The 25615-nt window shown below is 40.2% G+C and overlaps 1 protein-coding gene across 1 annotated transcript in view; it reads left to right on the forward strand.

Moving 5' to 3' along the window:
- The first annotated feature begins 647 nt into the window (after positions 1 to 647).
- The window catches only part of WIF1 (WNT inhibitory factor 1), a 71381-nt gene continuing 46413 nt past the window's right edge, over positions 648 to 25615 (forward strand). Inside the window, exons 1-2 of the mRNA XM_003824797.4 lie at positions 648 to 1184; positions 1674 to 1813. Coding sequence (XP_003824845.1) covers positions 1037 to 1184; positions 1674 to 1813 — 288 coding nt within the window. The 5' untranslated portion in view covers positions 648 to 1036. The remainder of the gene's footprint in view (positions 1185 to 1673; positions 1814 to 25615) is intronic.

Consider the following 25615-nt stretch of genomic DNA (forward strand, 5'->3'; position numbering starts at 1 on the left):
TCACGATGTTAGAGGAGCCCTACCCCGGAGGGTCAGGTACAGCTATCGTCCAGGGCCCAGGGCACTCTTCCGGGCACTGCCGGGTTATCAGGGAGACAGACGGGCATCCCCAAATGCTGGGTGTCGGGCAAGTACCAGCTGGACGCCCTGCGCCTCGAGCCAAGGCCAGCGCCTGCCATCGGCACCACCGGACAGTCGAGCCTCGAGTTTTAACTGCTTGGGAGCGCGCAAAGTGCCAGCCTATCGCAGAACGGAGCGCATAGGGTTGGCGGAGAAAGAAATCCTACTGGCTGAAAGGGAGACGAAGGGCAATTTGCGCCTTCAGTGAGCGCCGGAGGAGGAACAGGAGTCATCACCCTCATCATCAATCATCATCATCGTCATCATCATCACCATCACCATCATCAGCACTCAGTCAAGCCCAGCGTTGTCTGCTCTCCCCATTTCCCTCCCCCGAAGCCTCCCTTGGCCCGAGGAGGTGGCGAGTGATGTCCCAGGGGTCTCTGAGTGCCCTTCTCCGGGTCCACCAGCCCTACACGCCCACTTCGCGGGCGCTCCACTGGGCGCACCGCACTGTGAATGCAGCCTCGGGGGTCCCTCGCGGCCCCGCCCCCGGGGGGCCCCACAGCGCCCCCAAGTGGCGGCCGCCCGGGCCTCGCGGGCCCCACTCCTCGCTCGCACCTCGCTCGCGCCAGCCCTTCCCGCTCTTCTGTTCTCGCTCTATTTGCCCCGCTGACTGCTGGCCTCGCCAGCTTTGCCAGTCTTACGTCTCTGCCGCCCCCACTCCCGCCCGCGCCCCATCTTCTTGCGCGACTCGCGCCCGCTGGTCCCCCCCTCCTCCTCCCGCGTCCTGCCTGCCCCCTCCTCCTGCTCTCGCAGGCTCCTTGGCACCCAGGCCGGGAGGCGACGCGCCCAGCCGTCTAAACGGGAACAGCCCTGGCTGAGGGAGCTGCAGCGCAGCAGAGTATCTGACGGCGCCAGGTTGCGTAGGTGCGGCACGAGGAGTTTTCCCCGCAGCGAGGAGGTCCTGAGCAGCATGGCCCGGAGGAGCGCCTTCCCTGCCGCCGCGCTCTGGCTCTGGAGCATCCTCCTGTGCCTGCTGGCACTGCGGGCGGAGGCCGGGCCGCCGCAGGAGGAGAGCCTGTACCTATGGATCGATGCTCACCAGGCAAGAGTACTCATAGGTAAGGCCCCCGCCTCCAGCGCCTTCCCCTGCCTGTGTCCTCCTCTCTCCACTCTTCAAGAAAGAGGGATACCTGCGTTTCTTGTGTTTTAAAACTTAATTTCCATAAAAGAGTGTTCCCCTCTTTTAATTAGATATTTTCCATCTGAAAGCTTATAAACTTCTCTTTTAAGAAACCAAAGCTGATCTAGTGTTCTGATCATGCTGTTGTTAATTTTTATAGCCCTGCGTTTTTAGGTGCACCCAGCATTTTTTTTTGCGTCGGTTAACTCCATGTCCATCCCTTTTCCCTGAAAGCATGGGTCTGTTGGCATCATTCTCATCATCCACAGAGAAAAATTAATCTTAGTAGCGCTGATGGTACTGAAGGCAGATGCTTGTGAACAGAAATGACCCACACTAATTCTTTGGTTTTCTTTTTGCTTGAAACTTCTGATTTAGATGATTTCAAGTCTACCTGGTTTGATCGTTTTATTATTTTAAAAACCAGGATTTGAAGAAGATATCCTGATTGTTTCAGAGGGGAAAATGGCACCTTTTACACATGATTTCAGAAAAGCGCAACAGAGAATGCCAGCTATTCCTGTCAATATCCATTCCATGAATTTTACCTGGCAAGCTGCAGGGCAGGTAAGTTCTGAGAAAATTACCCTTTAATATTTCCACTGCCTTATGGCAGGTGGAAATAGTACTGTATAGTGTGTAGCCTGGTACATTTTACAGTTATTAAGAGAAATTTCTCATCTGATTGCCAAAGCAAATAAAGAATTAATTTCCATTTATTTCAAGTTGCCATATAAATTAATGATTTTCAAAAGAAAAGAGCAAGCCTTGTGCCTAAGCCCATTATTTTGATAAGACTCAGTGTCCTGAGGCTGCTGGAAATATAAAGACCTCCAATACCAACATCACTGTGTTTCTGTGATCATTGACATTAAAATTTAACATACTTAAAGGACTCTTTTTGCATAGTAGTTTCTAATCACTTGTGACATTCTTCATACTTTACAACAAATTTTAAAGTCTGTAAGTATTTTTGACATTGTGCACTTCTAAAAAGTCAGTATGTTGAATGTTATTCACTGGAACGTGAATGTTGCATATTTCTGGTAGAAGTTAGACCCAAAAGGTGTCATGTAAGAACGTTATAAAATATTGCAGCCTATGTTTTCAAGTTACCATTTTAAATGCTTTCATATGGAAAAGAAAACTGGAATCTATTTTTTATGAAGAAGCATTCCTTTTATTCCTTAGCACATTAGCATCTTTTATATGTTACCTTTTGTACATTTTTATGGCTTCTAATTTTAGAAAGAAAGAATAAAATGCTTATGTAAATTTAATTTCTTTTGTACAATTGGAGAATTTACTCTAGAGGACAAATGGTAAGCAATGCATTCTTTAGCTTATTAGTTGGTAAAATGTGTCTACTATGAAAATCATTATAATTATAATTAAAACCACATTTTGAGGTCTTTTATTCTAAAGTTCCTTAAATGATTATTTTCAAGAAGAATGTGATAAAATAACTTTATAAAAAATAACTATTTTGAATTGAGAAACCACTTTGTTTCCCTCTAATTACCTGTTATGGTATACACATGACCCTTTTAGCTGTCTTTTTCCCTTCAAGTCTGTTCTCTTTTTCTTCTTCTTCTGAAATAGATCAAATCTAGACCCTTCAACACTTCCATTGCTATGTGGTTAAAAAAAATTGAGGTTTTGGATTCACTGAGGTTTATAACAGGAAAGTCATCTATTGTTAATACCCCCATTTTGCAGATAGGTTCATCGAGGTTTCCATTGCTCTATAGGGAGATTATTCCTTTTCTCCCTACAAGTCCCTCTTCATAGATACTTCATAAACAATTAAGTTGGGAATATTGTGAAATCAGTAATAAACCAACGAATGGCCTTTCATTTTCTCCTTTTCAGCTGTATCTGTTTACTTATGGCTGACCGCTCATCAGATGGTCATTAACTAAGTGGCCAATTAATTCTATATTTTTGAAAAGACATTTTTTAACCTATACCTTTATGGGTTCATAAGAATCAATAAAAGGCAGTTTGAACTGCACCCTTCCATCTGAAAGGGTTTGGTAACTGGTTAACTGTAGGAAAAGCAGAAAGTGCCAATAGCTCTCTCGCGCGTGCACTCTCTCTCTCTCTCTCCCCCCTCCCTCCCTCCTCTCTCTATCTCTTTCTCTCTCACTTATGTTTGTCTGTTGAAGAATAGAATTTGAAGCAAAGGCTTAAATTCCATGTTGCTTTTATCCTATTGCTTAACAGTATAATGCATGTTTGCAAATATTGGCATATTGGTGAGTACAAAATGGACTGACATGTCATACAATCTCAGGAATATGTCCTGCAGGGGATTAGGGAGGAGAGTGGAACTGGCATGAAGAGGAAGTTTGTAATATTTTTTTCTCCTGCTTAAGTGTTGCTCACCTATGTGGATGATCTAATGATGCAGGACAATGTTAGCACCTCAATTAAGCTACCTTTCTCTCTCTACTCGTTCGGCTTTGAATAGGTTACCACAACTAACTACATAAAATCTGCTTTCTGGGGAAAGGGTGGTGAGGGGGAAGAATCTACACAATACCAAGCAGCAAGATGCTTTAAAATATTATTTTTTTATGTTTAATATTATTTAAGTATGGCTAATTTTGCTTACTAAAGTTACGTGATCCCAGCACCATAATTTTTGAAATGCACAGAAATTCTGAAGATGGGAAAAATGACTTCAATACCAATTAGTATTTTGAAAGGTATCTATGGCTAAAGCCAAACCACATCAAAACATTTACATGGAAAATGAAAATTTCATTTCATTATCTGATTATTTCATCCAAATGATATCAAATATTTAGGCATTTCAACAATACATAAACAAAACACATAGCTCATTAATGAAGTTTTAAATTTTATATTTAAGTGTTTTAGCAACATGTGGACAACATTAAAATAACCTCAGGATTGAAGACCTTATAGAAGCAGTAAGGTGTTATTTACTTCCAATAAATTATTAGTCCAGTAACGAAGGATCCCCAACCTCTGGGCCACAGACCAGTGCTGGTCCATGGCCTGTTGGGAACTGGGCAGCACAGCAGGAGGTGAGTGACAGGCCAGTGACTGAAGCTTTGTCTGTGTTGACAGATGCTCCCCATCCCTCTCCTTACTGACTAAGCTCCGCCTCCTGTCAGATCGACAGCAGCATAAGATTCTCATAGGAGTGTGAACCCTATTGTGAATTGCACATGCGAGGGATCTAGGCTGCACACTCCTTATAAGAATCAAATGCCTGATGATCTATCGCTGTCTCCCATCACCTCCATATGGGACCGTCTAGTTGCAGGAAAACAAGCTCAGGGCTCCCACTGATTCTACATGATGGTGAGTTATATGCTTATTTCATTACATGTTACAATGTAGTAATAAAAGAAATAAAGTGCATGATAAATATGATGTGCTTGAAGCATCCAGAAATTATTCCTCCACCGCCCGGTCCATGGAAAAAATGTCTTCCACAAAACTAGTCCCTGGTGCCCAAAAGTGGGGGACCACTACAGTAACCCAAAGTGTTCTTGGTGCCACTTAAAATGCATCTTGTGTTCCACTTGAAACAAATGCAAATAAAAATTACAGTGAGATTCATTTCCCCACATCAACTTCGTCAGATCTTTTAAAAGTGGTTTTAGTATGTGGAGAATAGTGCATTATCATATGCTGCTAATGTGCATGTAAACCTTTTTGCAGGGCTGTTAGAATCTGATGGCAAAAGGCAGGGTATAGACTTTTTGACTGGACAATTTTACATCCAGAGATTCATGCCAAGGAAATAAGCATGGATATAAATAAAAATTTAGGTCCAAGAGTGTTCCTCATCATGCTGTTTATAAAAATTAAAAAATAGATACAACTTAGGGTCCAGCAATAGTGGCAGAATAATAAAATGAAGCAGTTGTAAGGATATTCTAGACATCCATTTGGGGCCATGGGAAGAGTCTCATACAAATTAAGTAGTTTATAAAAGTGGTCCCCAACCATTTTGGCACCAGAGTCTGGTTTCACGGAAGACAATTTTTTTTTTTTTTTGAGACAGAGTCTCACTCTGTCGCCCAGGCTGGAGTGTAGTGGGGTGATCTTGGCTCACTGCAACGTCTGCCTCCCAGGTTCAAACGATTCTCCTGCCTCAGCCTCCTGAGTAGCTGGGATTACAGGCATGTGCCACCATGTCCAGCTAGTTTTTGTATCTTTAGTAGAGACGGGGTTTCACCATGTTGGCCAGGCTGGTCTTGAACTCCTGACCTTGTGATCCACCCGCCTCAGCCTCCCACAGTGCTGGGATTACAGGCGTGAGCCACCACGCCTGGTGGAAGACAATTTTTCTATGAACAGGATGGGGGATGGTTTCAGGATGTTTCAAGTGCATTACATGGATAGTGCACTTTATTTCTATTATTATTACATTGTAATATGTAATGAAATAATTATACAACTCGCCATAATGTGGAATCAGTGGGAGCCCTGAGGTTGTTTTCCTGCAACTAGATGGTCCCATCTGAGGGTGATGGGAGACAGTGACAGATGATCAGGCATTAGATTCTCATAAAAGGTGCATAACCTAGATCCCTTACATGTGCAGTTCACAACAGGGTTCACAGTTCTATGGGAACCTAATGCCGCTGCTGATCTAACAGAGGCAGAGCTCAGGCGGTAATGCGAGTGATGGGGAACACTCGCCCACTGCTCACCTCCTGCTGTGCGGCCTGGTTCCTAACAGGCCATGGACCAGTACTGACACGTGCCCCGAGGGTTGGGGACCCCTGGTGTATAATATAGTATATTCTGTTTGATTCCATTACAAAATATGTTGGCAGATAAAGAAAAAATTAACATCTGATCTTCCAAGATGTAAACACCAGTTACATCTTCATCTATTATGTTTTGGTTTTTCTACAATGAATTCATTTGTAATTTAAAAGATTATTTTACATCAAATGTGTATAAACAGTGTGTGAGTTTAAAATTGTATGATGTTTTGTATTATAAATACTTTATTATCTGGTATCATTTTTACACTACTTATCACTCAACAAAATGATAACACCAATGATTTTCATGGGTCATCGTAACTGTGGAGACCAAAGAATTTATTAATGCTCATCAGATTCTCATCAATTTCTTTTGAGGTCCCCCCAAATCTTTCTTGCCTGAAATCATTTTTCCTGAATTCTCCCTCTCCCTGCGATTCCCATTTTTCATGGACAACTTTGCCTCCATTTAACCTTCTGATACTCATTTTCTGACATGCCTCCTCTCAAGGCTTTTAGATGAGAAAAGAATTTCTACTGCAAAAGCTTAGCCTTAATGGATTTTTAGTAATTAATGGAAAATACTCTTTATTCTTGTATAAAACTTTTCAATAGATGATATCTTTCAATGAGGCATGCTTTATTATTTTTCTCTAAATTTGAGACAGGCAGGGGCCATGAGCAACAACTTTAGTTTTCTAAATAAGGCACTAATTAAACATTTTATTTGGAAAATAACCCTTTCTAAGCCCAATGGCTTTCAAGTAAAAATTTAATGAGAAGTTTTGTTAGACAAATCAGAATCGAACATTAGGATACCACTACTGATTTCCATATGAACCAATTTGGTGTAAGGCCAAAAGGTTTTTATTTATGTAGATTATATAAATAGATCTTTACTTACAAAGGTCACATAGATTTGATCTTGATAACTATAATATGTTCTATCACCTGCATAAATATGCTAAGGTACTAGGAATCTAGTACTTAGTTAATAGGGCATCCCTTTTGATGTTGCTTTTTTTTTTTTTTTTTTTTTAGCAATGACAAAGGATTTATGCTGAGCCATCTGTACTAGTTTTCCAACCTCCTTGTGACCAAGGGCCTGGATTTCTAAGATAGATGGCAAGGGTTGGGGTGAAACTGGTGTCTATGGAATAGAAATTCTCTGGGTGATGATAATCAACCAATATTAATTTCAAACCCAACACCTGGATTGCTAGGCAAGCTCTAGACATCTGTACCAACAGGTCCAGATCCTAAAGTGTGCTTTTTATCATGTATAGTGTGCAGAATTCTTATAACTACTAAAAGTCAGTGGGGTACCTTCATTTTTCTGAATCTCCACATGTTTAAAAACAAAACTGAAGTGTTGCTGTGGATACAGGAAAAGAACAGGAGAATTTTGTCTGCTGCCCTGGGGATGTGGGAGGTCATGTATATACCGTACAATAACTGACTTTATTGAGTTAAACTGCAGGAATGTGTTTCTTCATTTTTATGTATAACCACTGAAAATAGAAAATATTAGATATGCTCAAGAGAGAGCGTATCAAGTGGAACATTTTCCAACATGTAAGGTTTATTACAAATGAGTTAGTGACACTAGCGTAGCTCCCTATCAATTTAAAAAAACTTCTTGAATTACTGAAAACTATCAGAAGTAACAACAACAATAATTTAAAAATCAAATATAACAAAGGCTTAAGAACTTTGTCTGGATACTGGTGTCTTTGTGAATGATTCCAGTTAGTATCATCCAAATTCACCTTTAAAGTGAGAAAAGTACCACTGGAAAAAAGGGAAAACAGAAACAGGCCATTTCTCTGACAATGGACTCACATATTTGCTGATTTTATAAAAAACAGAATCATCCTACTGATCTGTTTCTGTAATATGGTGTTTGATGTGATGTAACACTGGTCCCATTAAATTGGCTACAGTTTGCACTCTCAAGTTTCCCGTTGGACTGGAGTTAGAGACTTATATTAAAAGTGTGTTTTTTTTTCCCTTTCTCCCCTTGACGTAAACCAAAAAAAAAATTTAAAAAATAGGGTAAATTTTAATTCAAGAATTCCCTCTCCAACTTCAAAGGAACTGCCAAACACCCTTAAACACTTCTTTCCAACCCTGCAGTTATGGTAACACTTATTATTATTATGGAAATCCCTTAATGTGTACTGTCTACATTTTTTCCTAATAGAGTTATGATTGTTTTGGTAGTTATGACCCAAGTGGTTTCATACCTTTGCACTCCTGGAGTTTGCTGTCATACCTTAGTGGTGGTTTTATGTCACCAAATGGAGGAAATGCCTCATTTTCTGACCCCTGTTCCATGGTTTCAAAGTGGGAATGTGAGTATGTTTACATACTGTGGGCATGATTTTTTTCAGGAGGTACTCATATCAAAAGCACAGCTTTCAACCTTTAACGTTTAGATTCTGCTATGCTGTGGTATTTGCATTGTGGTGTTGTAGACATGCCACTAGGGATCAAAGAGTAATTCTGCAGAGAGCCCATTTCATTTAGCAAAGCAGGCATGTGCCAGCCATCTGTTGTATCTGCTGATAGAAAACAGCAGTAAGTTTCTCAAACTTTTGCCAGAAGGAAAAAAAAAAGACTTTATTGCTTAGAGGAGATGAGTTACAAGGTACCTTGTAAGCCACATCTGGTTCTATGGCAATTTACGTGGCATAAATGTAAACTCTGCTGTGTCTTCCTTTCACGGTGGTGTAAAAGCATGTAAACAAACCCTCTGCTGGCACCCTCCCTATTTATTCCTGATTCTAAATTGCTTGCACAAATAAAATCTTTGAAATTGTTGTGGTGAAGCAGAAAGGTATGATATCCAATAAAGCATTTTGTTTTGGATCAAACTGATTTAACTTAACTGTCCCTGATGAATAAGATGGGTGTGGTTAGGGAAAAACTTTGAGGACTGAGTTCAGCAAAAATGTCCCTTATCCTGTTGCCGGACCTCTGGAAGAGGCCTTATCAGTTCAGGGCTTCTTTTACTGCAGTAATTTAGCCAACTCAGTAAAGTTACATGTGAGTAACTTGCTTACATTCCTATAGAACCTTGGTGGATGGCAAGTTGTTCTCCCGTGCAGCCTTTCTCTCCGACTCAAGCACTCAATCAACAAATACAGAGCCAGGTGCAGAGCATACAAAGAGAAATAAACCCAGTACCTGCCCTCTGGGAGCTTGTACTCTAGAAAACAAATATTAATCTCACTCATCCAAATGAGGTTAGGAAGTACAAGGATTGGCTGGGTGGCCAAAGGAAGCCACTCTTCTTCCTGCCTGGGGAAGGAAGGGAGCCAGGGCTACTTCACTGAGCTCACTGAGCAAGTGATGTTTGAATTAATCCCAAAGAATGAGTCCCATCAGCAAGGGAGGAAAATGCCTTCCCAGGGAAGAGCTCAGGATGTCCTAATGCTTGGAGGTCTTAGAGGGGAAAATATATTCTGGGTGATCATAAGGGGCTTTGTATCTCATCTGAGAAGTAATGGAAGCCCAGTGAAGGGAGGTCAGGGCCAAATAATGGAGAGAGAGTCTGGGGGAAAAGAAGTAGAAGATAGAAGCAACTCAGGGAAGTTTCTCTCTTCTTGGCTATGGAGAGAGTGAACTCAACATGTTGCAAATTTGTATTGAGTAAATCGTTGAGTATGTGTTGGGTCGGCAACAGTTTTTCCACAACCCTCATTTAGCTCTTCTTTCTTAATAAACTTTCAAAAGAGTTGCAATGATTAGTCTCAGCTCCAGGATGGTGTGTGTGTGTGTGTGTGTGTGTGTGTGTGTGTGTGTGTGTGTGTGTGTGTGATTAGAGCAGGGAACTGTAAAAAAATTCTTTTTGTAAGTGCATAGAACTAAAAATAATTTCATTTTTAATGGAGTCTAGAACTTTGAACATAACATAAAAGGGAGCTTAAATAAGGAAAATAATATGTTAATTGGAAAACATTGATTTAGCATCTATTCTCAACTTCTACACTACCTTTTTAAGTACCAGGAGAAGTACAAGAGAAGTGTAGAAATTAAAGTTGGCAAGTGATCCTTAAGTTTACAAAATGAGAAGCTGAACACTGGAAATGGATTTAAAATAAGCCTGCATCTTCAAATATTTGATTTCCTTTTAAAACTTACTATTAGCACAAACTCTAAAGTCACAGGACAATTACTGTCCTTCCTGTTTTTCTCAGCTAGACATATGGATGTCTGTCCTTCTGAGCTGTACATTTTATCTTCTCTTTGGATTTTCTGGATGAATGTGATGAAACAATCTTGGAAATTGTTAGGCATCTTTTGAAACCCATTCATCTGAATAAAATCTCACAGGGTAGCTATGTGTTGTAGGCCTGGGACAAAGGGACAGTGGAAGGAGGGTAAGTTCCTAAGCTGGCAGCATGAGAAAGGAGATGAGTGTAGTTTGCTTAGCTGCCCTGGGCCAGAACACAAATCATGCCTTGGGGGTAAAACATGATTAAGAACCAGTTATCTGCTCTTGAGAAAATTAGAAGCTAACTGGAGAGACAGATATATAAACATATCCCCTTAACAATTCCTGGAAAGTGGAAGTACTGAAGTATTCCCAGGTGATGATGTGGGCACAGAGGAAAAGTAACTCCAGAGCTGAGTCTCACTATTGAGTTAGCCAAGCAAAAACATGGAAGAGGGGATGGTTTTTAGGGAAAGGAAACAGCTTGGGGCAAGGCATAGAGACCAGAAATATAGTTTTCTGGAGGAACTGGTACTTTGGTGTGGTTGGAGTGTGTAGTATAAGGTAGGAAGTGGTGAGGTAACCAGGGCTATCTTCTAGAGGGCTTTGTCCATCTTGTGAAGGCACCTGGGACTTTAGTCTATAGGCAGTGGCAGGTCAGATAATGAAAAAGTAGAAAGGAGCGGAAAATGGGGTTGGAGATACATGTTTAGATTATCTCATCACAGGGTGGAGGGTAGTTTTGAGGGTAGCTCAACTGCAAGGAGAGAAATCTGGGATTGAGAGGAGATCAGGGGTGAAGAGGAGGTTAGAGAAATATTTAGAAGATAAAAATCTGGAAATCTTGGTGCCAGGAACAAGGAGTGCCTCATTTTCTCTGCTCTGCTTCACTGACTTGGAAGTAGCCCTGTTAGCTATCCTATCCCCTGACCCCAGGCTCACCTTTCCTGCCTCAGGGCCTTTGCACGTGAAGTTTCCTCTGCCTAGAATGCACTCCCTTCAGATTTCTGCAGGGCTTGCTCCCTGGCTTCCCCCATGTCTCTGATTAAATGTCACTCCTCTGAGAGGCTTCCCCTGACTCCCCTCTCTAATAAAACAGCCACCATTCTTTCCATCACTCTGAGTCTCCTACTCTGCTGAATATTTCTTCATGGCTCTTAGAATAATGGTAATACTTGATTATAATAGGTTTTAATTGATTAACTTTTCCATTCAATGTAAGCTCATGAGAGCAAGGACTTGGTCCTGTTCACCATATATCTCCAGGTCCCGGAACAGCTCCTGGCACATAGTAGGCAGCTGAAAATTATTTGTTGAATGAGTGAATAAGTGAGGTAGGTCTCATTATGATTCCCTTTGGACAGATAAGGTAACGGAGGCACAGACGACCAGGGTCACACAACTAGTAAGTGTCAGAGCTGGGATTTAAACCTGGGCAGCTAGGATCCAGCCCTTGCTCTGATAAGTGCGAAACCGATGTATGAACACAGAGCTCTAGGAGCACAGAGGGGGATGCAGCTAGTTTGGGCTGGTGGAGTAGAGGAAGGCTTCACTGAGGAGACATGTAACAGTGGAACTGGAGCTCAAAGGATGTTCGTGAAGCTGTTTAATGAGCTGAGATGGGAGGAAGGCACAGGGAGAAAGGCTACCACAGGCAGGGTCAACAGAGTTGTGAAAGTGCATTCTGGGAAATGTTAATGAGGCTGGGGCTTGTTGTGTGGAAAGGAGAATATTGGGGGCCAGGGGAAGGGGGCAGGGGGCAGGGGAGGGATGATGACATGAGGCTGGACATGTGGTCAGGGCCAGATGGAGAAACACTGTGGAAAAGTCACTGAACCCATTTAGGCCCTAACACTTTTATGTATAAGAAAAGCAGTTTGGATTATCTCTAAACTTTCAAATTCTAAAATATTATGATTCTATCTCTGAAGTAAAACAACTTCAGTCATTTAACATTAATGGTAATATCTTTATACAAATGCAAGATCTGTCTCCAGATTTTCAGAAATCAAAGCATAAAGATTCTCTTCTCCAAAATTGTATTGTTTGTTGCCAAATTTAAAAAGATTCACCTCCAAATACTCTTTGTGTATCCTATTACTGTCATTAGTTACATGGTATATACTCTGGGCCGGGCACTCTTCTAAGTGCTTTACAGTGAATCTTCAGTGAATCTGCATAGTAACCCTGAGACAGGCATTTCTTATTCTCCCCAATTTGTAGACGAGGAAACAAGAGAAGAAAGAAATTAAGTTACTTGCCCAAGATCACATAGGTAAGAACACTTATGCACATATTTATATACTTCAGAGACTTTCCTCAGATCTGCTCTGACAACTTTTGGAATATTTCTCATTCCAAAAAGTAACAATTCAAAGAACATTTGTCAGTGCTTAGTATGTCCTTGGTCCTAAGAATACAAGCTTTAACTGATCTAACTGGCTTCAGGAAGTCACCAGCTGGGGAGAAGACTGTGGCATCAATAAAGCAATCATAATAACTGTGGTATTATGTATGTATATGGGAACCCAACCAAAGGGGCAAGTGGGAGCTGAAATCCAGCCCATACCTCACTTCTCAAGTTTGGATACAGAGCTGCCTCTGTCCATAGGGGGCACTTCCACCTAATTTGTAGAGAGACTTCATATAGGCCATAATGCCCTAAGAAAGATGCTATGAGAGTATAAAGCTAGAGGATTTTGCTACTGATCAGGTAAATTTGCAATTACTTATCTGCTGGAGAAGACATCACCAAGGAGGTAACAGCAGACCTGAGTCATGAAAGATGTTTAGTAGGCAGAGTGGCCAAGGAGGGTGGGGCTGAGGTGGGCACTTTAAGTATAATGAATAACCCATAGGGAAATACATATAACTGAGAATCATTGGTGTAGTTGGAAAATGACAATTATTTAGAACAGTTAGGTTTTATGGAACAGAACTGAGGAATATGGGTCTAAGAAATAAGTTTGGAAAAGATTATGACAACTTAGGTATGCCACAGTTGACTTTGTCTTATAGATAATCAGAGCCATCGAATGCTTAAAAGTAGATAATAATGTTGTATCTGAATTCACAGAATTAGCTGGTCTTTGCACGGGAAAAAGTAGGAGTAAATGAAACAGAGTTACTACAGGAGCAATAGAAGGGACAAGTTAGCACTTCAGAGTATAAATGTAAGGTAGGACTCTCTAAATGTAAGCCTATTGACTGGTAGAGTCCAGGAATATTCAACAGTTCTGTCTATGAGTGGTAACTTTGGTGACAGATGGAGGTAGATGATGGGATGCTTGACTAAGGACAAGGAGCCAATTAGGAAATTATTTGAGATACCATGAAAGGTGAGGAGCACCTGAACCAAGGAAGGCAGTGGAGAGGGAGGGGAGGTGTAATCGACAGGACTTATTGAGCATGGGTGTTAATGGAAATGAGGGAATAGAGATGACTTTGAGATTGTTGCATGGATAATGATGTCGTAACTAAGAAATCAATAACTAGAGCAAGGGCAGAACAGTTTGGGCTGCAAACACATGGGGATCCATTTGGAAATTCCTGGATACATATTTTCTACTGAACATTCAGATGGCAAAGTCTGGTAGACAATTGAAAAAAATTTGACTCTGAAGCTAAGACATGAAGTGGAGAATGGAAACATTGATTTTGAAGAGTGAATCCTCCTTCCCCTTCTCATCTGCCCTATCACCCTTCCTTCTTTTGACCTCCACTCAGTAAATATTTATTCAGGTCCTGTCTAACACCAAAGCTTAGGTTGAAAATGAACAAGACTAATGTAAATTGGATATGATGCTTGCTGTCAAGGGGATCACAGTCTAATGTGGAAACAGATATAACCCATATAACAATACAATATTAAACGTATTGTAATTGCAGTATGAAGAAGGTGCTATGAAAGTACTGAGAAAGGAGCATTAACTCGGCTGGGAGAGGAGTGAATTATCTGCATAGGGTTCCTGGTGTTCTTCAGAGCATACTCTGAGACTGTCACACTAAGATACTAACAAGTGGAACAACTTTTGCTCTGCTTAACTTCATGGCTTTTATGTACTTGAGATAATTGGGCCTACTATAGTCTGCCTTCGACTTGCCATTAACTCTTTGGAGATGAATATGACAAATGTCACTATACCACCAGGTGACAGAGCAAGTCAGTTCTTCCAAATGAAACATCTAGAACAACTCTTGAGGAAACTTGTTTGTGGGAGCTGAAGGCAGGCCTAAATAAACATATATTTTAGTGCTTATTAGGATGCCTTGTTTCCAAGGGCTATTTCAGTATCAATAATGGATGTGCCACTGGGAGGATTCGCATCTGAAGCCAAGTCCAGGTAGGAAACCTCCTACTTTTTAAAAATGTTTAACTTTTAATTTTTTAGATGGAGTCTTGCTCTGTTACCCAAGCTGGGGTGCAATGGCGTGATCTCAGCTCACTGCAACCTCCACCTCCTGGGTTCAAGTGATTCTCTCACCTCAGCCTCCTGAGTAGCTGGGGTTACAGGAGCTACCATGCCTGGCTAATTTTTGTATTTTTAGTAGAGACAGGGTTTCAGCATGTTGGCCAGGCTGGTCTTGAACTCCTGACCTCAGTGATTAGTCCACCTTGGCCTCCCAAAGTGGTGGGATTACAGGCATGAGCCACTGTGCCAGGACAGGACATCTCTTGCTTTAGACAATAACCAGATGGATCCCAATAGACATGTAGAATTACTCTGATTCCTGCATGTTTGAAGCACATTGAAGCAATCAATATTTTTATTCACAGTTAGAACTCAATTAGGATTGAGGTTGTATTTATATTGCTGTCACTTATAGCAGTAACCAGCAGATGGCAATGTAAAAGTTACTTCTTTATGGAATTTTTCATCTCGACATTGTTTTTTTAAGCTTGCAGGTGCTCTCTGTGTAACAGAAGCCCATTTGTGATCTTTATGTCACTCATTTCAATAGCTCATTACTATATTCAGTAGGTTGGAAAATAAAGTTTCCCAAATTCATTGCCACTGATACAATTAAAACTCCTCAAAAGTTAGAACTTATCCTCATTAAAAATGTGAATGATTCATTACACACCGATTACATATTCTTTTTCTTTTAAGTAATTGCTCAAATTTCGGCAGAAGTCAAGTTTTGAGTTATCTCTCCATGTTCATCCAATTTCTTCTTTGCCTTCTCTGGCTGTATCTTTAGAAGACACAGAAGAGCAGAGTTGGAAGAGATTCCAGAGCTCATCCAACTCAGTGAGCTCAATCTTTCTCCAAAGTATCAATGAATTGTGGTCTCTCAGCCTCTGGTTGAACATGCCCAGTGGCAGGGAGCTCATTAAGTTGGGGTTTAGAAAATATTTTTGGGATGGGCGCAGTGGCTCACGCCTGTAATCCCAACACTTTGGGAGGCCGAGGCAGGTGGATCAAGACCAGCCTGGACAACATGGTGAAACCCCATCTCTACTAAAAACACAAAAATTAGCCAGGCGTGGTGGCGAGCACCTGTAATCCCAGCTACTGAGGAGGCTGAGGCAGGATAATCACTTGAAACTGGGGGGCCGAGGCACATCACTGTACTCCAGCCAGGGTAACAAGAGTGAAACTCCATCTCAAAAAAAAAATATATATATATATATATATATATGATCATATATATATATGATTCTGTTAATCATAGAAAGTTGTTTTCATAAATGAGTCCAAATCTGTCTTCCCAGTATAACTTGAATATCCCTGGGCTCTACCAGCCTGTGGGCTTACATTTGGAGATTCCTACCTTGCATTTATACTCTGAAGTGCCAACCTGTCCCCTCTACTGCTCATGCAGGCATTCTGTTTCATTTACTCATACTTTTTCCCTTGCAAAGACCAGCTAATTCTGTGAGTCCTTGGAAGAGTTCCACATATGCCATCCTGAATGGAGATATCCTGACCCATGGTGCCACTGGTGAGAAGTCTGCTTCTCAGATCTGAGTGCAATCTGTCCATGCTTCTTAAGCTGTAAACACTCAAGGGTCAAGCTGGCCTGTATTCTCTACAGGACTTATGGCCTCAGAACAGCTTGGTGTCCTGTGCAGAATGGAGAAGAGTCTACCCCTTTCCTCATTTGGCATTGAACTTTGTCACTTGGTACCTAAAGCAGTCCAATGGTTTAGGTGTGGTTTGTCCCTGCAAAAACTCATCTTGAAGTTTAATTGCCAGTGTGGCGGTGTTGGGAGGTGGGGCCCAGTGGGAGGTGTTTGGGTCATGGGGGCAGATCCCTCATGAATCTATTGGTACCACCCTCACAGTAGCGGGTGAGTGCTTTCTCTCGTGAGACTGGATTAGTTTCCATGAAAGTGGGTTCTTAGAAAGTGGGTCAAGCCTTCTCAGCTACACCCTGGTGCACTAGTCCAAGCCCCCACAAAATCCTTCATTTCCCTTACTCTGCAAACACCTGCTTGCTTTCTGCTTCTCCACCATATTGTGACACAACACAAGGCCTTCACCAGAAGCCAAGCAGATGCTAGTGCCATGCCCTTGGGCTTTCCAGCTACCGGAATCAAGAGCTAAATAAACTCTTTTAAAATTACCCAGCCTATTCTGTTACAGCAACACAAAACAGACAGGCAGCATGGCTTAATACCCTGAGCCCAGTGAAGTACACCAATGTTAAGTTCCTTCAGCCCATGTCCCCGTAGAAATCAGGCCTGGTCCTTAGGGCCAGGCCTTAGAATCTTTCAGTACCAATGTGTACCTCTAACTTCCTTCCCCCTTATTTCCTAGGCAGCTGCATAAACAAACTCCCCATTAGTGGGTCCCTGGCATCTCATGCATGCCAGTGGGTGCCACAGACCACCAGAGACACAGCTGAACCCAAAATCCCAATTGGAGCTCTACTCCTATTCTCCTGGTCACATCAGTAATTCCTGGTCTTGGTTCTCTCCTTGTCCTCTGGAGCCACTGGAGTATGTTTTAACCCCTTTCTTACTTGAAATCAGACCACAGGCATTTTAAACCAGCTCCCATCCCCTTTAAATCATCTTTCCTTTATGATAAACACCCCCAATTTCTTCAGCTACTTCATATATTCAGCTTTGCATTTCTTAAGCCCTGACTCCTAAATACTTATCAAAAGTATAAAATTGTCACAGATAGACTTTACTGGTCTTTTACTCTTTATGCTCTAATGAGAAAAGAGTTGATTGCTAGAATTAGAAATTTACTTACTTACAGAATGTTAAAATCATATTTTGGCCTGTAAACCTTGTATTATGAACTAAACAAGAAGAAGGGGTGGTGGGGTGGAAGGAGGAGGAGTAGAAGAAGAAAATAGAGGAAAATGTCTAATGCTTATTAAGTATTGCTCATGTGCCAGTCATTGTGCTTATTATTTTTCATCGTTATCTAATTTAATTCTCACAACCCTATGAGATAAGCACTACTGATATTCTCATTTTACAAAAGTGGCAACTGGATCACAAAAAGGTTGAATAACTTGCCTGAGGTCACACAGCTAGTAGGTAGTAGAGCCAAGATGTACACTCAGGTAGTCTGACTGCAGAATCCATGATGAATTGCAATTTGAGCCCTTTGAAATCAGGATATTTCTGAATCTTCATCTTATTTAGACATTCTGTTGCATGCATATGAAGGGTATCTTGCTGTGTGCTGTGGAGGGTGAGTTTAAATAAAGACTTTGACCAAGAAGAGTTTGTACCTGCAGGGGAAGTTAAAATAGAGTGGCTTTGGTAAATAATGGTTGCACTTGCTTGAAATTGTCTTTTTTCATAGGTCAAAATGCTTGAATTTTATGTGATTTAACCTAATAATAAGAACTGGCATATATGGGGCATTTACTGTCTGCCAGCCGCTCTTCTAAAGTAATTTACATGGATTATCTCATTTATTACTGGGATCAATTCTGTGAGCTAAAGGCACTCATTTTTTTGGCGGTGGGGTGGAGTCTTGCTGTGTTGCCCAGGCTGGATTACAGTGGCATGAACATGATTCACTGCAGCCCCAACCTCCTGAGCTCAAGCAATCCTCCCACTTCAGCCTCCCAGGTAGCTGGGACCAGAGGTATGCACCACTGTGCCTGGCTTTTAAAATTTTTTTTGTAGAGACAGGGTGTCACCAAACCATGCAGGCTTGAAGCCACTATTTTTATTTCCATTAAACATGTGAGAAGTTAGAGGCACAAGGAAATTAAGTAACTTGCCCAGGGTCACACCTTAGTCACCTGTAGAGCCTGGGTTTGAATTCTAGCAGTCAAATGCCAAGGTACATGTACATATATGTGTATTATTTTACCTCCATATTACACAAGGGTAGGCCTACCTGTCCACTCAAATCAATTTTTAAAAACACAGTTTCATTTGTAGAGTCCTATATATATCAAGTCATCATATTCAAGATCTAGTTTAGAAGCCAAATAGAACAAAATCCACTTGGCTCCAGACTGGTGGAATATTTTTGATTCCCAAAGTTTGAACATTTATCTAGTTTCTCAGTTATCTGCAGGTTCGAGTTTAGAGTTTATTGCATGTCCTATATTGTCTAGAGTTTGAGGAAGCATTCACTCATAAACTGAGAGGCAAAGTGTAAATTGGTACAGCTCTCCTGAATTGAAGTAAGACATTGTTCTATTATTCTGCTAACAGTAATGATGCCTTTCATGTACTTAATCATTTAAAACATGCTTTCATTTATTTTATCCCATTAAGTTCATTCAGTCCTCCCAAAAACTAAGGAAAAATCATGCATTAGTGAAACTTTAGATAACTAAATATGAGGAATAACTGATAATTTACAGTAAGTGGCCTTTAGCCAAAAGTAAAATAATTCAAACCTAATCTTTAATAGTTGTACATTTTTCTATAACGCACAAAAGATTTGTGTGTTTGTGATTTATAGAAATGCTTTTGCCTTTCAATAAAAATATATAAGGGCCCAGTCGATAAATGCTATTTGAATTATAAGGAAACATTTTGAGTGGAAAATATAAGTGGATTTCCATTTCATTACATAGTAAACATAGAAATACTTACCCATCATCTATTTTTGTACTTGATATTTTAGATGGTTTTTGCCATCCATTCTTTCAGAAACTCTATATATCCAAGGCTTTTCTAGAATGGTATTTACTTGGTTATAGATAGTTGTCCACCCAATATAAAACACTGCAAGCTAAGAGATGTGATTGAAACTACCCTTTTGGGTGGAACAGAGGGCCAGGACTAGGGCACAGCAAGCAAGGCACTCAGGGTGCTTGTATGAGCCTAGGAATGAGTGCCTCCATAAATTCACACCCTGGGGACCTTGCCTGCCTAGTCCAAGGCCCTGAGCTGAACATACTGGCAAAAACATCATGTGTGATGTTAATTTTATGTGTCAACTTGATTGGGCCTTGGGATGCCCAGACAATTTGGTCACATACATTATTCTGTGTGTGTCTTTGAGGGAGTTTCTGTTTCTGGATGAGGTTAACATTTGAATCCATAGACTGAATAAAGTAGATTGCCCTCCCTAATGTGGGTGGGTCTCCAACAATCAGTTGAAGGCCTGAGTAGAACAAAAAGGCTGCCCCTCCTATGGGGAGAGAGAACTCCTGCTTGACTGCCTTCGAGCTGAAACACTGGCTCTTAAGGGCCATCAGACTGGAACTACACCATGGGCTTTCCTGGGACTCCAGCTTGCCAACTGAAGATCATGAGACTTGTCAGCCTCCATAATCATGTCAGCCAATTTCCTTATAAGAAATCTCTGTATATAACTCCTATTGGTTCTGTTTCTCTGGAGAACCTTGACCAGCATACCATGTATTCTGTCTTACCTGCCTACCAGTGAGAGAAGTTACTATCAAAGAGAAGCAAAAGGCAGCACAGGTTAAATCTTGATCAACTAAACTCTTGAGGGCCTCAGTTTCTTAAAGTACTAAAAGGAAATAATTAAATTACTTTTTACAATGGCAACAAAATGCAGTTGCATAATGTGTACAAAATTCTTGACACATAGTAGACAATGAAAAAGTAGGGTCTTTTCTTCCCTTTATATAAATGAGCTGTTAGTGCTAGGTGAAAGTCATTAGGCCAAAGAAAGCTGGTCCTCCTGATCCCAAGCTGGGGGATATGCTGGCAAGATGCCCAAATGCCACTCTAAGTGAATGGTGTCCCACTCTCTGAACTCAGAGTATCACACTGAGCTGACCTCAGGAGACCTGTCTCCCAGCCCAGCTCCCACACCAGCTATCTGAGCCCTCAGACAAGTATTTCACTTTTGTCCTCATTGGTAAATTATAAGGGTTTTTTATTTTCAACTCTAAAATGTCTGTGATTTATGTTCGGTCACTATCATTTCTGCATTGTTCTTAGTTTTGCATTTGAATTTAAATCACAGCAAGAAAAATAGCATGGACAATACAATTACTTGTAGCAAAAATAAAGCAAATTTTGAGCAGAATTAACTTTTCAAAATACTGTTTGCCATTTTAATATTAATAAAATTTCTTAAATTCATTTTAGGCAGTTTTTGTCTGGTTTCTCTATTAGCTTGATTTCAGTGTCTTCAATTTGACTAATAAACAGACTTTAGGAGTTATACTCTGAGGCTGGTAGACAGAACAGCTATATTACTAATATTTATCCTGTAAGACCTCCTCAAATGGTAGCTTCTTTCTAGATATTCATGACATTTATTCCCGGCTTGGCTCTTTACAAACAACTGAGAAACTGACTCTGAGATTTAGTCCCTCTGTTACAAATTGAGATTTTTATATTGCTAGTTGTCTTTGTAGTAATTATAACTTGCAAAACCTTTTACTCACCAAGAACATAAACTGGACTTCATTAAAGTTTGCAGTACTGAATTTCCTGGATATAACCATGTCTTTTTATGAATCCTGACTGAGTTTTAAGTTCATTACATTTTTCCATCATAAATTAGCACACCCTTAAAAATATTTGGGAAATACCAAAAAGGAGAAAGAAGAATGGGAAAAGAGCATTCATATATAGTTAACTCACCTAAGAAGATTTGTGTCCTTTTTTGTTTGTTTTTTGCTTAAGGGCAGTAGGGTAGTTTCCCATGTTATCACATACTCTGTAAACATGGTTTTTTTTTTTTAAGTGGCTACACAATATTTTGTGGTATTTTATTATTTCTTTTTTGTAGAGATGGGATCTCAGTATGTTGCCCAGGCTAGTCTTGAACTCCTGGGCTCAAGTGATCCTTTTACCTCAGCCTCCCAAAGCGCTGGGATTACAGGTGTGAGCCACCACGCCTGGCCCTATTCTGTGGTTTATTTAAACATTCTGTTTAAATTATATATATATATATATATATATATATATATACACATATATATATATTTACTATTACAAGTAACACTATGAAGAACAACTTGATGCATAAAACTTTTTCTGTATAAGGATTACTGCCATAAGACTGAGTTCCAGAAGTGGAATTTCTGAGTCAAATTGCCAATTATTCTACGGGCTCTTGGCACATACATTATTGCTGAATAGCTCGTAATGACTACTCCATACTTCCAACAGAATTATTCAAGAATCTCTTTTTTAGTATGCTTTTGTTGCTTTTAAAAAATCCTCCAAATGAAGCTTTCCAAGTAGTATTGATAATTGTTGATTTGTGCCTACATTTTTGTTCAGTTAGGACAAGTTTTTCTCAGTGGGAATTTTATACTGTAGGGGGCAGTGGGGGATCAGTAAGTGGTGGGTGAGTGATCTCCCTTTTCATCAGGGCTGTTAAGATCCCTCAAGTTTAGAGGCTTTGCATGGGCATGACTATAATTGTGAACACGGGACCCATCAGATAGATGCTACATTATAAATTATACTTCTAGCCTACAAATACAAAACTAGTAGGTAATTCCTAAAAAATAAACCAAATAATTCCTTTTGAACATAATAAGGAAGCATATTTTCTACTACTTTTAAATGACTGAGTAAAATATTTTTATGAGTTTCTTTGTATGCTTCATATACATGTGCACATGCATTTATTCATAAATATTTTTAAATAACAGAGTTTGGGACATTTATTTTTATAGAAATGCTTTAAAAATGTTTTTAATATTAAATAATATATTCTCCTAATGCTCAGAGGTGTTATTTCCTCAATTTTCTTAAGGACGAAGTACAGTGGGATTAACAAGTAGATCAACGTCAAAACTTAAAGAGTTATTGTCATTACTGGCTGGAAAACAGCACTTTTTAAGAGAAAGAATGTGTATGCTACATTGTATAAAAATGAGGAAACTGAGCTAACAAATACATTCTTATGGGTGCTTGTAAAAGAAAAGGCAAATAAACTTGCTAATCAGCGCTCCCAGAGCTGTATATCCAAGAGGAAGAAGAGGAAAGGGTAGATATAGGAGAGTCTTTGGAGAAAGTACCCAGGCAGCCAAAGAGCTGGCTTCCCTTGAACCAGCAGTCTTGATATCTGAGTAAAGACTCTGTTTCAGGCTTTGAAGTGTCTGCTAACTTCTGCTAAATTTGCTCTCTATGGAATACAACAGTTCAAGGTGGCGGGTTGGGGAGAAGGGGAGCCTGGTAGGCATACACAAATTATTGTTTATAGACTGCTGGCCTCTCTGCTGCAGAGCATCTTCTGTAGCCACTTCAAAGGCAGGAGCATCACGTGGCTTATTTGAGCAAAATCTGCTGCAGTGAACATGCGGCAAATAGGAGGGAAATGGGCAGGTCTGATGGAGGGAAATCATTCTCAATCATTCCCATTGGCTCACTCTAAGTAATCTCATAAATTGGCTATCAAAAGATTTCTATACATTTTGAAAACATCAGGAATTGATAAAGGCAAAGATATGTCTCCAAAGAGATTTGTGCATCAAATTTCTAGGTTCACATGTGTTTCTGAGAAGATTGCTTATTAGATCTTAGGTCACTAAGAGCACAGAACAATTATGCTGGGACTTTAAGACCTAAGTCTATATCGAGTCCATAAATTCTCTACTTAGGTATGTATGCAGAATGAGCTATATTCTCTTCCCAAATGCTCTGGACTCTATGTTAAATCTTAGAAGAAATTGCTAAGGGCTTGCTTAGAATTCTGAACTCTTAGAAGGGAGGGAATCTTAAAGATTAGTTGAACCACCTTATTTTTCAGATGAGGAAACCAAGGACTAGAAATGATGACTGACTTCCCAGAGGGAGTTAGCAATAGAGCTGGCTAAAGGGCACATGTTTTCTGACAACCAGGGCAGGGTTTTTCACTGTGCTTCAGTCTTAGGATACAACATCACCATATCACAGTCCCATAAAATGTGGAAAGAAAAAGTTGCCTACAGTTTTTCTCTGGAATGGAGTATGGGGAAGGCCATTGATCTGTTTTTGTGTTATCCATTACACACACACACACACACACACAGACTTTAATGTTCAATTTTGAGGCAATAGCTGAGTGGGCTAGTTGCAAGCACTACTTGGTGACTCAGTTCTGGCCATGATCCATTTTGCCCAGCACAATGCCCAGGACATAGTAGGTATTGAACAATAGCAAAACGGAAGTGGTTGGTGTGGCAGCCATATGATATCATGGAAAGCATGCTGAGCCAGTCCTGACTGGGGGGCTTTGGAAATGTAACTTAACCTGCCTAGCCCTCCACTTCCCCATATGATCTCTTAGAATTTTTCCGGCTCTAAAGTGGTATGTGTTGTGATCTGCTATTTTCCCTTAGAAGGGCTTTGTGAAGACTGGCCTGTTTACAAAGCTCTCTGAGATTCCTTATTATGGACATTCCAAGAGCATCAAAAGGAACTACAGATACAGATTTTTCAAACAGAGTTGAAAAGTGTTTAACAGTCAGATAATATATATGTTTAAAAATAGTGCTATTTTTACATGACTTTGAAAAATTGGCCTGACCCTATGTTAACCTATTTCTAAAAGTCTGTGTTCATAAATTGACTTATTTTATCCACTGCCTATGGAGCAGGAAAGACATTATGCTAGCACAACATGTACTAACCCTGATGTGCTATTGTCCTTCTCTTAATTTGTTTTATAACTTTGGCTCATTCTTGGAGATGAGTTCTTTTCACCAGAATCTGCCAATCCTAGAATTACAATTCCTCTCTTCCTCACTTCTTCCATTTAGTAAACATGTTTTTCCTGTGTGATACTAGAACATTTTGAATTTTAATTTCCTCTAATCCTATCACACAAAGTGATATGATACAATCAAAGAAAATTAAGGGAAGACACCAAAGACAGAAATACATAAAAGACAATGCTAAGGTGATTATAAAAATGGCAACAGAAAGAGTTCTGTGGAAAGATTCACTCTCTGGTCAGGAGATAATTTAGAAATAAATGTTGAGGAAGGACTTGATTTTTTGAAACAAAGTGATTTTGGAGGGATCAGGAAAAGAAACGTAGACTAGTATGAATAAATGATAAGACTTGGGAGTGAGAAAAGTAGGAAAAAGAAGTAGGCAACTTGAGCATCTTCATATTTGTGTTTGTCAAAGTCACTAACAAGAATATCTAATAGATTGGTTTCTGAGACTAACCTGAATAAAATAGCACCCAGTGTGTCCACCAGGCTGACATAGGTTTCTGCTTTGGGTGTGACTCTTAAATCTATTGTTTAGCCATCCCCTAGAATGGTAGAGGCTAGATTTCTCATTTTATAACTATGCCATGTAGGAAGGAATCAATATCAATTTTGAAATGGAGGTAGATATCTCTATTGTTTCTTGTCCTCTCTTTTGAGCAAAGACATCAATTTAATATGGCACGACTTGCATCTTGTGACTCTATGTTGATGTTTAGGTTGTTCATCTAGCTATTAATAAAGCCATGAAAACAAATATTGATACTGACTGGTGTATAATTCTCAGAGCTGTTCTTCTTTTTTTTTTAAGGTGAATAAAAGAGGCCCAGTTTTCAGAGCTCTTAGTTTCCATACATCCACACAAATCATGAATCAGATTACATCAGCCTTGCTGATTTGGATACATCGAGTTTTTTTCTATTGATCTGTTTCTTTTTTTTTTTTTAAGTTCCAGGATACATGTGCAGAATGTGCAGGTTTGTTACATAGGTATACATGTGCCATGGTGGTTTGCTGCACCTATCAACCCGTCATCTAGGTTTTAAGCCCCACATGCATTAGGTGTCTCCTAATGTTCTCCCTCCCCTTGCCCTCCACTCCTGACAGGCCCCAGTGTGTGTTGTTCCCCTCCCTATGTCCATGTGTTCTCATTGTTCAACTCCCACTTATGAATGAGAACATGTGGTGTTTGAGTTTCTGTTCCTGTGTTAGTTTGCTAAGAATGATGGCTTCCAGCTTCATCCATGTCCCTGCAAAGGACATGATCTCATTCTTTTTATGGCTGCATAGCATTCTATGGTGTATATGTGCCACATTTTC

The sequence above is a fragment of the Pan paniscus genome, chromosome 10 (assembly GCF_029289425.2).
Source record: "Pan paniscus chromosome 10, NHGRI_mPanPan1-v2.0_pri, whole genome shotgun sequence".
Lineage (NCBI taxonomy): Eukaryota > Metazoa > Chordata > Mammalia > Primates > Hominidae > Pan > Pan paniscus.